The sequence below is a fragment of the Castanea sativa genome, chromosome 10 (assembly GCF_040712315.1).
Source record: "Castanea sativa cultivar Marrone di Chiusa Pesio chromosome 10, ASM4071231v1".
Lineage (NCBI taxonomy): Eukaryota > Viridiplantae > Streptophyta > Magnoliopsida > Fagales > Fagaceae > Castanea > Castanea sativa.
The window spans coordinates 514,478-530,127 of NC_134022.1; the positions used below are offsets into that span (position 1 = coordinate 514,478).

General features: G+C 34.8%; 2 protein-coding genes and 1 pseudogene across 2 annotated transcripts; 1 reads left to right on the forward strand and 2 right to left on the reverse strand.

Annotated features, from left to right (window-relative positions):
- The first annotated feature begins 1,931 nt into the window (after positions 1-1,931).
- On the forward strand, positions 1,932-3,467 carry LOC142611863 (7-deoxyloganetin glucosyltransferase-like; annotated as a pseudogene).
- A 1,386-nt stretch (positions 3,468-4,853) lies between these two features.
- LOC142611823 (uncharacterized) lies at positions 4,854-12,469 on the reverse strand. The gene is made up of 4 exons (XM_075783966.1): positions 12,110-12,469; positions 11,393-11,496; positions 11,217-11,301; positions 4,854-5,180 (listed from the first exon to the last, which is right to left on the reverse strand). Exons 1-4 carry the CDS (start codon positions 12,344-12,346, stop codon positions 5,091-5,093), a joined length of 516 nt encoding a protein of 171 aa, XP_075640081.1. The 5' UTR covers positions 12,347-12,469; the 3' UTR covers positions 4,854-5,090.
- Positions 12,470-14,439: 1,970 nt separating this feature from the next.
- Positions 14,440-15,450, reverse strand: LOC142613444 (uncharacterized). The gene is made up of 2 exons (XM_075785807.1): positions 15,214-15,450; positions 14,440-15,030 (listed from the first exon to the last, which is right to left on the reverse strand). Exons 1-2 carry the CDS (start codon positions 15,448-15,450, stop codon positions 14,440-14,442), a joined length of 828 nt encoding a protein of 275 aa, XP_075641922.1.
- Positions 15,451-15,650: the final 200 nt, after the last annotated feature.

The window sequence follows — 15,650 nt, forward strand, 5'->3', positions numbered from 1 at the left end:
TCTATTGCAATTTTATTTGATATGTTCAATCTTTTAAATTTCTAACCAACGCGTTTTTTTTTTTTTTTGTAGCAATAAAAAATCATTGCTTGGTTTTTAATGGCTTTTATCTTTAAGTTAAGACATTAATTTGAATTAAATTTACAACTAATTTACTTCAATATTAAAAAAAAAAATGGCCATCTTCACAACCAATCAATTAAAAATTGCAATTACCAGTTTAGAAGGACAACCAAGTGGCGGTGGCGGTGGCGGTGGAGGTTGCAATGATGGTGGTGATTGTAATTGCAGTGGCAGTGGTTGTAATGGTTGTTTATTGTAATGGATATATTATTTTATTATATTGTTTATATTATTTTATTGGGTTGAAAACTAAAATAAAATCACTAATATTTGGTGTTTTATAATGCAAGAAGGTAAAATAGATAAAGTAGTTTTTTGTGGTGCCAAATAGCTAAATTAATAGCTCCACTAATCTGTATGCTCTAAGTAAGCTACAACATAGTCTCCCGTATAATACATCTCCAAAACCAACTAATCACCTCTTGTAGCACACAATTATCCAAGGAGAGGTACCCCTGAGAAGAAGGTCCTAACCATCGCACTCCTTAGCATGCCAACCCAAAAATAATGGCCAAACAAATAGGTGAAGAAAATCACAAACAATTCTTCCCCATTATCAATTTATAAAATTAGTCTGAGTCAGCAAGAAACCATCAATTTGAACTTCCACTTGGACTATTGGAGATAACTTCCCAATATGTAAAGACATAAGCTACTACTACATGACAAAGTAGCCTTTCATATTCAAGAGTAAAGGGAATGGAGATCCATCTGAACTAAATAGTACACCAAGCCCAAGAACAAGGCCAACACATGAACCCATCCAGAGTTCATCCATAACTGTACCCTAATGCTCAATGGCCTTTTTTTTATTAGTATTTTTTAATATCTCAATTTGATATCACTTACAATCAACAAAACTCTTCAAAATTGAAGTAGGAGAAAATACTGCTAAATCTGATTGGAGAGAGTAGGTAGAGGGCACACTAATCATACACCATAGTTGTCAAAATTGAACTGACGATCCTAACAAAACGAACAATTTAGTGATTCATTGATTGAACTGTATGTTTGATAATTAGAACCATTTGATTTTGGTACACAGCCTTTCCAATGAAGCAGCAATACCTCCAAACGGTTTTTGGTATAGATGGGATCTAAATTTAAAACTATCTGTTACAATCGACTATTTATATTCCATGTCAATAATGAAATAGAATAAAACTAGAGAGAGATAAAGAGGATTAGGAATAGGAATAGAAAGGGTCAAGTCCATTTGTGTCATTCGCAAATCTTTGGAAACTCCCTCTTTTAGACTTATCCAGTGCCCCTTTTATGATTTATATCATCCACACTTCTCCCACAATGTCCTTTGTCTCTGTCACAACAGTTGTACTACTGGTACTATTTTTATAACACGTTCACTTTAGTCCTTTATGTTCATTGCCATTAAAAAATTTTCCTTAAGACAAAGTTGTTTGACATTTTTAACATTAAAAAAACAATTTGAGAGGTTATTTTTTAATTTATTTAAACAAAATAAATAAATATTTTTAGCGGACTAAAATGAAAACTTGATCAAAATTATAGGATATAAATTGTATTTTTGTCTATTCTCTTCTATTCAGTAAAACATAAAAGTCTTTTCTTTTATGATAAAATATTAATTTGTTGTCATGTGTTTATAGAGGCACATACATTTATTCTAAGTAAACACTTGACTATATTATTAGTTCTCGTCCAAGGGAAGAGTCAATAGAGAAGAGTCATGTTTGGTCTCCAAGGAAGTGAATGTATATTATAAGATATAAATATAATGAATGGGCATACGCATTTTGTGCTCACACACACACTACAGAACGAAGGAAATGGATTCTAAGGCACAAGTAGCTGATAAGCCTCTTGCAATTTGTATTTCATACCTAGCTCAAAGTCACATGAAAGCAATGCTAAAGCTTTCAAAGCTTCTCCACCATGAAGGGTTTCATATAACCTTTGTAAAGACTGAGTTCAACTGCCAACATTTTCTGAAATCCAGAGGTCCCAACTCCTTAGATGGCTTGTTTGACTTTTGATTTGAAACAATCCCTGATGGCCTTCCTCCATCAAATATCAACACCCAAGACGTCCCTTCTCTTTCTGAATCCATGATGACCAAATTCTTGGCTCCATTTTCTAACTTCCTTGTAAAACTCAACAGTGCAACTTCAAATAATCCTCCAGTTACATGTATTGTTTCAGATGGTTTCATGCCGTTTACAATTACTGCTGCTCAAGAAATCAAAATTCTTGTTGTGATGTTCTTCATTATCTCTAGTTGTAGTTTAATGGGCTGTCTGCAGCTTCCTTCTCTCAAGGACAAAGGCATCATACCTCTTAAAGGTATGACAAAAAGTGCAAAATCCAATTGAAATCTTTCATTATTTTATTGTAAGTAATCACTGTACGCTGAAAACTTTTTTTTCTTTGCAGATGAGAGCTATCTGACAAATGGGTTTCTTGACACAATTATAGACGGGATTCCTGGTATGAGAGACATACGCCTAAAGGATCTTCCAAGCTTTGTACGAACCATTGATCCAAATGAAATTTTCTTTAGATCTATGATTGATGCAGCAAAGAGAGCTCCTAGTGCTTCAGGAATTATTGTTCACACATTTGATGACTTAGAGCAAGAAGTTTTGCATGCTCTCTCTACCATGTTTCCTCATGTATATGCTATTGGCCCTCTAGAACCACAAGTCAATCACTTATCCAATGATCATTTGGAATCAATTGGGTATGGTTTGTGGAAGGAAGAAAGCGAGTGTCTCAATTGGCTTAATTCAAAGGCACCCAACTCAGTGATATATGTGAGTTTTGGTAGCATAGTTGTCATGACACCATCACAATTGGTTGAGATTGGTTGGGGACTTACAAATAGTAAGCACCCATTTTTGTGGATAATTAGGCCTAACTTAGTTGAAGGCAGATCAACAATTTTGTCACTTGAGTTTCAGGAGGAAATAAAAGAAAGAGGTCTAATAATTAGTTGGTGTCCTCAAGAGGAAGTGCTAAACCACCCCTTAATTGGAGGGTTCTTGGCTCATAGCGGCTGGAATTCAACCATTGAAAGTGTGTGTGCAAAAGTGCCAATGCTTTGCTTACCATTCTTTTCAAATCAGCAAACGAACTGCAAATATATTTGCAATGAATGGGCCATCGGCATGGAAATTGACTTTGATGTCAAAAGAGAGGAAGTAGAGAAGATTGTAAAAGAATTATTGGAAGGAGATAAGGGAAAGAAAATGAAGAAAAAGGCCATGGAGTGGAAAAAATTGGCTAAAGAGGCCACATGTCCGCTTGGTTCCTCATTCATTAACTTAAAAAATTTGGTGAGTGAAGTGCTTTTATCAAAAGGCTAATGTACCCTGCTACTCTCCTTAAGCTTAGGATATGTTACTTCGCTTGTCTTTTAGACTCTCTCTCAATTTGGTCTTCCTTTTTTAAAGTTATTTTTTATATTTTCTTGTTTTCGAGATTTACCCTTCGTTGTTAATTTTTTTAAAAAATATATGGAAGGTATTATTTAAGATATAGATATGTAAATTTACTTCATTGACACTCTTTGACTGAACCCAATCATATTACATCCTAAACATAGCATTAAAAACAAAAAGACACTAGGAAAAAGCAATAGCTTTGCTACTTTGATCTCTATCCATTGTTGCCAAAATATCAGTGTAGTTGATACCATATTTTATTGGCTTTGAAATTTTAATGGAAATTTAACTCTTGAATAAACTGTTTAATAGAATTTGAAAGTAACCCAATTTTGTTTGAAAAATACATTAGGAAGGATTTGGATCTGGTGCGATAGCACCGGGTGCATTTATCTAATGCCTCTCTCATAAAAGGCTTTTACCATTCTCACTTTCTAACTTTTTCACGCTTATTTTATTCAACGGTTGAGATTGAAAGTAGTTTTTTTTAACTCTCAATCTCAACCATTGAAAGTAATTGCACATGATGTCAATCCCACTAGGATTTCAATGCCTAGTAGATTATCTCCACACCTACCACTTGGTGTCTAAGCTCACTCTTTTTAGGAGCTCGATAGTAAAACTAAATACTGATTGTATTTTATTTTTAACAATTACATCGAGTGCAATATTTAGATATTGCACCTAATCTCAATCTCACTAGGACTTCAATGCCTAATAGATTATCTCTATACCTACCACCTAGTGTCTAAACTCACTCTTTTTAGAACTTCAATATTGAAACTAAATAATGATTATATTTTATTTTTAACAATTGTATGAACAAATAGCAATTGTGTATGTAAAAAAAATCTATGCCAATAAATAAGATATAATACCCTAGGCAAGTTTCATTTAAGTATAAAAGCCGCCTAAAAGGTTTTAAGCTAAATATGTCATTGATTGAAAATTTTAAGCTTTTCTCCTTCCCTCAAAGTCGAAAAATAAGGTTTAAAGTTAAACTAAATATAGGAATGCGAAGAGCACTACTCTAGTCTTTATATATTAAACACATACTTATTTTTTAATATAATATAATATTTAGTACTCACCCATTTTAAAAAAGATGATGAACTTAATAATAATAATAATAATAATAATAATAAATACTAATCATCATCTATATTAATTGAATTCAAGTATCAAACATATAACACTTCCAGTTTTTTTTTTTTTTTTCACTTTCTCACCTCTAAAAACTCTTTATTGATTGGGTTATGAAATGTGTAACGATTATAAAACCACAGTAAGCCCACAAAGAGTTAGTACTAGTTTCCACATTAATATCACACTTATTAATAATCATTGGGCTAAGCCATAGCCTTAAATTGAATTTACCAACTGTTGTAAACAACCAGCTACAAAAATCCTGCTCTACAACCTGCTTGATTGAGGGACTGAAATGCAAGCAGTAGGAGGAAAGCATGAAAAAACAGAAGGCTGGAGATGAATTTTTCCCTCTTTAATTCCAGGAATTGGGAGCACCTACTTTGGAATCCTAATGGTTTAACCACAAAAATTGAGCTTCTTCATCACTTTGGCATAAGCTGCAGGGACAATACCAGGTTGTCTGAGCCTACGTTTTGATTTCTTTGACTGCATTAACACCAAAATTTTATTAGTTGCATCAACTGCACTAAACACCCAAAATGCAATAAATTTCAAATAAACTCAGCATATACCAACCTACGTTCTGTGTTTTGCATGACCAGGGGTGAACATTATAAGCATGAAAAGAAAAGCAAATTTACATTAATTTGTTTAAGTAGATCTTGGGACATGTACCTTTTCATTCAACCCACCTTTGAATAAGAAGCTACCTCAACCATTCTTATTAACCCTGTAGTTCTACTAATCACTATTACTCTTCTCCATGACCTTTCATCTCCAATTCAGACTTCCATAACCTTTTATTTGTAAGGACTATTTTCACTTTCCAAGTGAGCATAAGACCTAAAGCCCCAATACTCACCCTTTTCCACTTCGCAGAAGAACATACTACCAACCAGTCTGACTGAACTATTATCCTCTGTATCAAATACAAATAGTCTTCACCCAGACTTCCTAATAAGAAATTTCACTACCCCTTCTAACAAGTAGCATGAATTCTACTGCCACATGAACAACTTCCCAGGTTTTCATTGCTAATTTGGATCTAAAGGTACACCAAATGTGAAGCTTTACATATTAGGAAGGTGACACATTCACTCCTTAATTGTCTCACACTCCCTTTATACACTCTCCATACACATCATGTGTCACTGTGTTTATTTGAACATTCTTGAAAAATGTGTATACCTAGTGTGAAAGTGGATATTGTGTGTTAGGAGTGTACATCAAGAGTGTGAAACAAATCAAACAATAATTTCCCTTGTTATAGTCACTCCCAATGACAGTTGTTTTATATCATGAGGCACCAATATTTGGGTGCTAGGAGGCACACAAAACATGGTTGGCAAACATGTTTAATAAACAACATTAAAGAAAAAGTAGACAGTGGATGAATTGATACATTTTCAAAAAAATTAGGGTTAAATTGATTTTTTTTTTAATCAGGATTTAAGACCATCCTCTAACTAGGGTTTGAAATGTAACTTGCGATGGAAATGTAGATCCTCAGAGTTGAAACTCCTCCAGTGATCTGGCCCATCTAACCATTCTGATGCCGATAACACTTGAGAATCATGAGAAGATGCTTTGGACTCCCAAAATATTACACATAACAAAAAGTATATTGGTTCTAAATAACTTTTATTCATATTTTTAAATTTTTCCCCAAGGCGATGATGAAGAGAAGGTTACTTCTAAATGATTGTAATCACTTTGTTTGAACATTTGTAACAGTTCATGATTTTTTATTATTCTTTACAAGTTTTGTAACTCTGTTACTCTTCCTATTAACCATGAATATTTTCCAATAAAAAATAATTTAATTGATTAGACAACTAGAAGCATTCAGTAAAGGTAAGTTCAGTGCGGATGATAAATTTTAACAAAAGACTCTAAAAAAACCTGTAAAAAAACAACATGAAAAACTAGCACAGTTCTTCTCAGGAAATAGTGAAACCAATACTTTAACTACATAGAGAAGTCAACTAACAAAAAGATTTCATAAAGGATCATTGGGACTCCCAAAGACTCAGATTCAAAAACTCTTCAAGCAATCCATCCAAGAGTATATAATGTACAACTAAGTATGCTACAGCATAGTCTCCCTTATAATACATCTCTGAAACCAGCTAATCACCACTTGCAGCACACACAATTATCCAAGGAGAGGCACCCCCAAGAAGAAGGTCCTAACCATCCCACTCCTCAGCATGCCAACCCAAAAATAATGGCCAGACAAATAGGTGAAGAAAATCACAAATAATTCTTCCCCATTATCAATTTATAAAATTAGTCCGAGTTAGCAAGAAACCTTCAATTTGAACTTCCACTTGGACTATTGGAGATAACTTCCCAAAATATAAAGACATAAGCTACTACTACATGACAAGTAGCCTTTCATATTCAAGAGCAAAGGGAATGGAGATCCATCTGAACTAAATAGTACACCAAGCCCAAGAACAAAGCCAATGCATGAACCCATCCTGAGTGCCCTGATGCTCAATAACCTTTTTTTTATAGGTACCTGATCCTCAATGATGCTTCTACTTTTTTTAATATCTCAATTTGATATCACTTATAATGAACAAAACTCTTCAAAATTGAAAAGGAGAAGATACTGCTAAATCTGATTGAGAGAGTAGGGAGAAGGCAAACTAAACTAACACCATAGTTATCAAAATTGAACTGAGGATCAACCCAGCTAAAAGAACAGTTTAGTGGTTCATTGGTTGAACTGTATGTTTGATAATTAGAACCATTTGGTACACAGCCTTTCCAATGAAGTGCCAATACCTCCAGACGGTTTTTGGTACAGATGGGATCTAATTTCAAAGCTATCTGTTACCATCGACTATTTACATTCCATGTCAATAATGAAATAGAATAAAACTAGAGAGAGATAAAGAGGATTCGGAATAGGAAGGGTCAATTCCATTTGTGTCATTCACACTCAAGCTCTATACCTTTTTTTTCCAACACATCAGCACTCACAAAGACAAACAACAAAGGCCCAGAACCACAAAAGAAAGGGTGAATACGAAAGAAAAACACACTTTTTTCAGAGGCAAGCAAATTGTTGTATTGTCAACTGCAGTGACATATCTCAGATTGTCCAACACAATCTTTGGAAACTCCCTCTTATCCACTTCCCCTTTTGTGATTTATATCATCCACACTTCTCCCACAATGTCCTCTGTCTCCATCACTTCTAACAGCCTTAACGACACAACAGCTGTAACACTGGTTCCCATTCTTGCTTCATCATGCGTGCTTACAGACAGCGTAAAGCACACTCACTGCATTGATGTGGTCAGAAAATTTCCAGTGAGTAGCCTACTTGTTTTGGGTGGGGTTGCTTTTCTTGGTGGGCATGGAGTATGTGCTTAAATGGTCCATCTGTCCTTAGAGCCATTTGAACTTGGCTTTGTCACCGGGCACCCGTCCCATCATGTTCTGGCAACGTGGCCGCTGGCCCAAGTTGAACACTTTGTTCATGGCTCTTAATAACACTAATTAATATCCTGTGGGTAGTCCAGGGTATGGAAAATTCCACAGTTTTCAACGGATTAACATGGGCTGACAGTGAAAATGGTAGAACACAAATTCGAACCGACTTCACTCATGGATCTATGGTTTTCTAGTCATACTTGCAGTACAGGCCAGTTATGATAACACTGACTAACACAAAAACCAAGTGCAGAACACTACATAGCCATGCTAGTGCACAATGGCTTTCTCTAATTGAAGAAGTGTTGGTAAAAGCTTATGTGTGCTTAGAGCGGAAAGCACCAAGCCTTAGCGGCTTCTTGCACCTAAAGCAAAGCATCTATGGAAAAGCATTTGAGCTTTGTATTTAACAATAAAAAAATAAATCACTTATGAAATTTAGCCGTTAGATCTTTAATGCTAATGATATCTTATGGATGAGGACTATGTATGCTTTTGGGAATTGTTGAAAAAGGTTTTGCTTTTTGTCTCAGTTTTTTTGTAAATACTCTCGCTTTTAGCCTTTTCAATTAAACTAGGTTTAAATTTTTTGTATCACATTTAACATAAAAGCTACTAAAAACTATATCTTTTGATAAACACTATGCAAATAAGCTACTAAAAATAAGCAATTTCCAAACAGACACTATATACTCTAGGATTGTATCATATTGCATTTGCTTATGTTAGAAATAGAATCCACTACTTACCGTTTTAGTGCTTTTTAGCCTTCACTTTGTGGGTATATTTTGATTCAACCACATAGCTATGAAAGACCATGGTTTTATATAAATTGTAAAGCACAAACAAATTATATAAAATGTTAATTTATTTATTTATTTTTTAATAAGTAATTAATGTCATAGAAAAAAGATAGAATAAAAACCACACAGGCAGTGGGTAAAAGAAACAGGAAAACAGTTAAACAAACCAAGGACTCATGAAAAGTACATCTATCAGTCAAATCAGACAGGAAAAAAAATTTGAAAAGACCTGTTGCATTTGTCAATTAAAATAAGGTCTGCAAAAAATAGCGCTTGAGGTCCTAGATTGATCTTTCAATCCCTTCAAAGGTCCAAGCATTTCTCTCCCTCCAAATACCCCACAAAAGGCAGTGAGGGATCATGTTCCAAAGTGCTACATTTCTATGTCTTTTAAACTAGCCCGGCCAACTAGCTAGAAGCTCCACAACATATAAAATGTTTATTTATTACAATTAGGCGCACACTTTCCCTTTGCGCTTATGCTTCAAGGTTTTTTTACCAACACCAGATTGAAGTTCACTTCTTCAAGCTTCTTTTTCTTTTTTTTCTTTTTTTAGTTTGATAAGTAAGAAAGTAATATTATTAATAGAAAAGAAGAAAAGATACACAGAGTTCACGGTAGTGAACAAAGAACAACATAGAAACAAAAAGAAATAAAGAAATCAAAAACATATTCTAAGAGACAAAAGAAAATCAATAATAGTAGAACAATCCAAAAAAACCCCAACACCGAGACCAATTGAAGAGAGTCCACTGGCACAAATCTATCAAACTTCAACTAAACTATTCAACAATGTCGTTAAAAGTGCCAGGAGTACTTAAGTGCAAAGGGCTCTTACAAATTAGGCACAAAAACCACACATGCCTGATTGATGTGCACAGTTCTTTACACACACACACACACATATATATTGTCTCCTAATAAAAAAACTCATAACATATATTTCAAAAAAGTATTTTTGGTGGCTTTTTCCCTTTTAATTCTTTTTTCTTCTTGGCTTTTCAATTGCCTTTGATACATAGTTGAAGTGTAGCACAAGATAAGCACTGTTTGTATACAAATCAACAATCCAAGTCAATTGCTTAAGATACAACAATTAATGATTCATATATTCAGCAAAAGAAAATTAGAAAAGCACACCTTTTTTTACCATTTGGGCTTTCCCAAAAAGAGCCAGTAATGCAACATCCATAACATTTTTTCACAAAAGTTTTACAACAAATCCTATGTGGAAATTTGTTACCGGTTCTAATCTTGAACTAATACTGAAATTACTTTTTTACCCTTCAATAACAACCAGTAAAAACTTGTTATTTAGAATTTGTTGTGAAAATGTTGTAGATGTAGAATTTCTCTAAAGAGCCAAAGAATTACATATAAATTAAATGCACTTTGCTTCCCTAAAGTGAAGCACTTCACCCTTGGGGCTTTGCACTCCACACTTTAAGTATGCCTAGGCATATTTTAACAGCATTGTTGTACAAGGTTTTGTTAGCTCTCTCAAACCATTAGCTGCCAATGCTAATTGGCATTCTACAAGACATTTGGACGTTGTCTTGACACTTTGGTTATAAGGTTTCTGGGGTCCAGGTTTACAATCGAATTTAGTCAATTTGCAAAAGTCCCACAAATTCTATCAGCATTAGCATGTTATGACTAGTATGGCTAGGTTGATTTTATCAAGGATGCAGGTAGTTTTCAATGCTCATAGATACACCTTTAGTGTTGGTAAGGTTAGGACCACTATTGACCATATTTAGTTTGCCAACCAAGAAATTGATGGTCAACTAGGTTGGTTAGGCTGTCCCCTTTTCTTTTCATTTTTCCTATTTATAAGTTACACACATGCCCAATGGGTGTTCAAACCCATGACCTTCCCCTCCACCTTGTTTTTACAAAGGGAGGAAGTGGCATTTGGACTAGAGCTCATTGGGTTAGGCTATTCCTTTATACATAACAGGAAACAAATGTCTTTAACTCATATTTCATTCATACCACTTGTTACAACTAGATTACATAGTGAGGTGTCAAATACACCGAGAGAGGAAACAACAATGATGCAAACTTGCTTACAAAATTATATGCATATACTTCCTTGTTGAAGAAATATGGAAGTCTATATAATAGTTCCAAATGCAGTGAAGCACAAAGTCATATGTAAGATAATACTGAAAATTTTCGATGGGGTTTTTTTATAGGTAATTCAATTTTCCAATCAGACTGAAAATGGAGTTGATAGTTCAATTTTGAAAGGGATTTGAAAAGACAAACCTTCAAATGTGCATTGTGCCGCTTTCCCTCCTTCCAACGCCGAATATTCCCATCATTCATCATCCTAAACCTGGACTTGAAAGACCTGACCAAGACATCTCAAAAATGATTTAGTCCCCACAAAAGAATGATAACTAAAATAAAATTGATCTAACTATAAATGCCTAAAAACCTACGAAAAAAACTTCATTTTGGTTTTCTTTATCTTGGACGTCACCGGTGTCATTGGCTTTCTCCTCTTCTTCCGCTCTCTCGACGAAACGTGCCGCACTTGATTCACCTGAACAAACATCAGCCAATAAAAACTTCTAATTTCAAAATTTATCATGAATTGGTCAAACCCCATCAAGCCAAGAGTTTAAATAAGACTTTTGAAATTCAAAATTCAGGCTATTCCTCTTTCAGGCATTTAACCAATCATACTTAACATGAATTAGCAAAACCCCATTAAGCCAAGAGTTTAAATAAAACTTTTGACATTCAAAATTCACGGTATTTCAGCCATTTTCTCAGTAACCAAACATACTCAACATGAATTAGTAAAACCCCATTAAGCCAAGAGTTTAAATAAAACTTTTGACATTCAAAATTCAGAGTCTTCCTCTTTCGTGCATTTTCTCAGCAACCAAACATACTTAAAATGAATTAGTCAAACCCCATGAAGCCAAGAGTTTAAATAAGACTTTTGACATTCAAAATTCAGGGTCTCCCTCTATCAGGCATTCTCTCAGTAAACAACCATACTAAATATGAATTAGTCAAACCCCATTACGCCAAGAGTTTAAATAACTCTTTTGACATTCAAATTAGAGGGTCTTCCTCTTTCAGGCATTTTCTCAGTAACCAATCAGGCATAAAAGGAAATAGCCAAAAAATGAATAAACCCAACTTACAGAAGGAGGAAACGGAGGAGCCAGAAAGGGCTGCAAAGCCAATGAAGAATGGGTTGTTGAACAGGCATTGAGCCTCGATCTACACGAAGCAAAATGGATGGGTTGGTGAAGCTGTGGGGAGGAGTGTATGAGGCGGCGTGAAGTAAAAGAAGAAGAAGAAGAAGAAGAGATAGAGCGCAGAGGGTGAGGCGATTGAAGGGCTAGAGACCGAAGCTTAGCGCACCAACTCCGCATCATTGTCGTCTGTAATGGCCTTTATGGGATTGTAAAATGATTTTCGTTTTTTTGTACTTTCTTTTTACAAAACCTTACTCTTCACTCTTCAGTTAACAGTTTGCTGAGCTTTGGAGCATTGGTTGTGTTGTGGGCTGGAAAGACTGTTGTTCATTTTGGGCTCTGCCACAGGGGGTTTCGTGGGTCAACAATGTGTCGTGTTTTGATTGGTTTGGGGTTAATTTGAAATTTTTAATAATTCAATATTATTATAATACTAATCTTTTTTTTCTTTTTTTTTAAATAACAGATACTTCGATTGTAAATGAAATTGTATTTTGAAAAACACCGATTATAAAACGGGCTAAATTCCCAAATTACTCCAAAATATTACCACCTTCCACAAAGTTTTTGGTTCAAGGAACCCAAAAAAAATTAGTCATCTAGCATATTCTTGTGTGCCTATGTGGGAGTGTGTTATTATTTTTATTTATTTTTTACCTTTTGTGAACATCGTAATTCATAACATGTTTGTTAATTGTTCTCCTTTTTTTTATCCAAATGGTTATGTTAAGTTATTTACTTTAGGTTGTTTTCTAATTAACACCCAAAGTAAAAAATTTGGGATTTGGGTAGTTTTGTGATGTTGTCTAGCTACTCGTTTGTGTGATTCCTTTTTTATTTGTTTTAATCTAAAAACACAATTTAGTTTTTAGTATGAAGAGTATTGGACATAGAATAAGATAATAGATGTATATTATTTAATTTCTAGATTATGGAAAAGTCAATCACAATATTTAAATTAAAAAAATAATGCAAATAATTCAGAAAATAATTATTTTGTATATTTTCTTCTGTTTAAATTTTGTTAATACCAAATAAATGCTAGTATGGATTTTCATTAAAAAAAAAATGGTTTGCTCATGCTTTGTTCCCTCTAAGTTCAATTCTTCTTCTCCAAAAAAAAAAAAAGTTCAATTCTTAGTTTCATCCTTACTTAAGATGGTACATTAAATTAAGAATTGACATAAATTTTATGTAGATGTCATTTGAAGAATTATTTGACTTGTTTATGACTCTCTTTGAGGATATTTAGAAGCCTTGCATACCTAAAGTTTGGATTGTAGAAGTTTGTATAGATTAATTCAATAATGTGCCTTTTTTTTTGGGAGTATAAGTAACTGTTTTTAGATAGATAAGTAGTGAGAGGAGATGGTGGGGTTCGAAGCTCAAATATTGAACCATACAAAAGATACCACTAACATTAAACTCCAATTATAACTTCTTTTTCTTTTTCTTTTTGATAGTGAGATAATATTGATTAATTGGATTTTCCTCGGCTTATTGCTTGCCTGAAATAACTAACGTTGCATCGTAAGTTTAAGAGGCTTTGGGCCAACACCCTAAGTCTTTAATACTGTCTATATTATTAACGGGTCAAGCTCATTATCAAGAAGTAAAGGAATTCATCTTTTCCTTATGTAAGGTAAGGCTAATTCCTTTCATTTGTTTAGGTTTCACTTGCACATTCTGTCCATGGGAGTACTGGTGCTAGCCCAAAAGCTTGCTTCATCCAATCCGTTTTTGGACTTTAGCAATTTCATTTTCTTCCTTTAGTCCATACCTGACTCCACTCTCGACAACGAGCTTATTTTATTTTGCATTACTTATCTATGATTTTTTTTTTCTTCTATTTTTTTGGTTGGTATAGGTGTATAGCATAAAGGCAAAAGAACTAGCCAAACAGATAAGAAACGAAATGTGTTTGATTAATGAAGAGCTAGCTGGTTCTTGAAAATTTGGGCACAATATATTAAGAACTAAAAAGGTAGCCAAAAAACTACCGCACACCCTTGATGCATGCGATGGTCACTCCACAAATATAAGTATTTGTGAGGTATGAGGAGGGCAAAAACTGGGGTTCAGGTCTTCATGATGAAGTTTCACACACATATACACTTAAATTAGACTATAGTAGAATTTTTATTTTGTATAAAAATAAATAAATAAAAATAAAAGAGGTAGTAAAAAAAATAAAATAAAGGTAAAAGGAATTAAATTGACAATAAGATAGGGCACTAAACGTTTATTTTTAGGGGGAAATAAACTGAATTTTATTAATGTAACCGTGCTAAATCAGCTTGTACAATAGGAAGAATGTGTGACGGAACATCCTCCATCCACACTAAAAAATCTGGTATGCTTAGAGCATATTTAGCGAGAATATGAGCTACAACATTGCCATCTCTTTTAGTACGAGAAAAAAGCAATTCATCAAAATTTTGGGAAAACCTTCTGACATCCTCAAGCATTAAATCGGTAGGTGTTAGGGGCTGTGTATTCTCTCGCAAAGCTTGTATCACTTCCATCGAATCTCCCTCCAAAATAACGTGCCGAAAACCAAGATCTGTTACAAGGGATAGTGCCGTTGCTGCTGCCAAGGATTCAATCTCCACTGCCTTGTAAGGTTGGTGTTTTTTCTTTGCACATGAGGCTAGCACCAAGCCATTTACATCACGAACCACTACACCTATACCAGCCTTCTTCTTTTTTGGACCTGTCGCTCCATCGAAATTTATTTTCACCGCATCCATTGGAGGAGGAAGCCACTGGTTTTGTGCTGATCCAACAGCTCGTTGCATCTGACTCTCCAGCCCCTGTCTTGTAATGTGAAACTCGTCCAACCTGATTCTTGCATCATTGGCAATCTGATGAAGGTCACTAACAGAAGCTTGAACCCCAGCCTAGTTTCTTTGAATCCAAACTAACCATGCGGTGATTGCAAAAAGATCCAGCTGCTTACCCTCTGCTATTATCCATGAAATCAGTTCTTTAAAGTCTGCAAAACTGACGGAATTTCAGAACTCCCATAAAGCTTGATTTGCCTAGACAGTGTCAAGCTCGGTGCAAGTCCACAAAGCATGGAGTGGGTCTTCAACATCAGCTTGGCAGCGGTCACAGATTGAATTCCCAATGATTGTGCGTCTCATCAAGGCTTGTTTCGTCGGCATGGCGTTTCGGCAAGCTCTCCAAACAAACATCTTAACCTTCTGCGGTACTTGCATCAACCAAATAGCTTTCCACACATATTTGTCTTGAAGAGGAGGGACCTGGTTGCTGGCTTCCATTTCAGCTTCTTCTTTGAGGAATCGGTAACCGGATTTACATGTATAGAGACTTGTTTGTGTACGGCCAGAATATCACATCCTCTGCTTCCACCACACTCAACGGCATTGACTTGATTAATTCAGCATCTTCCTCCACGAATAACCCATCCACCAAATCTGCCCTCCACTGCCTTGTGGGTTGATCGATCAAGCAGGACACA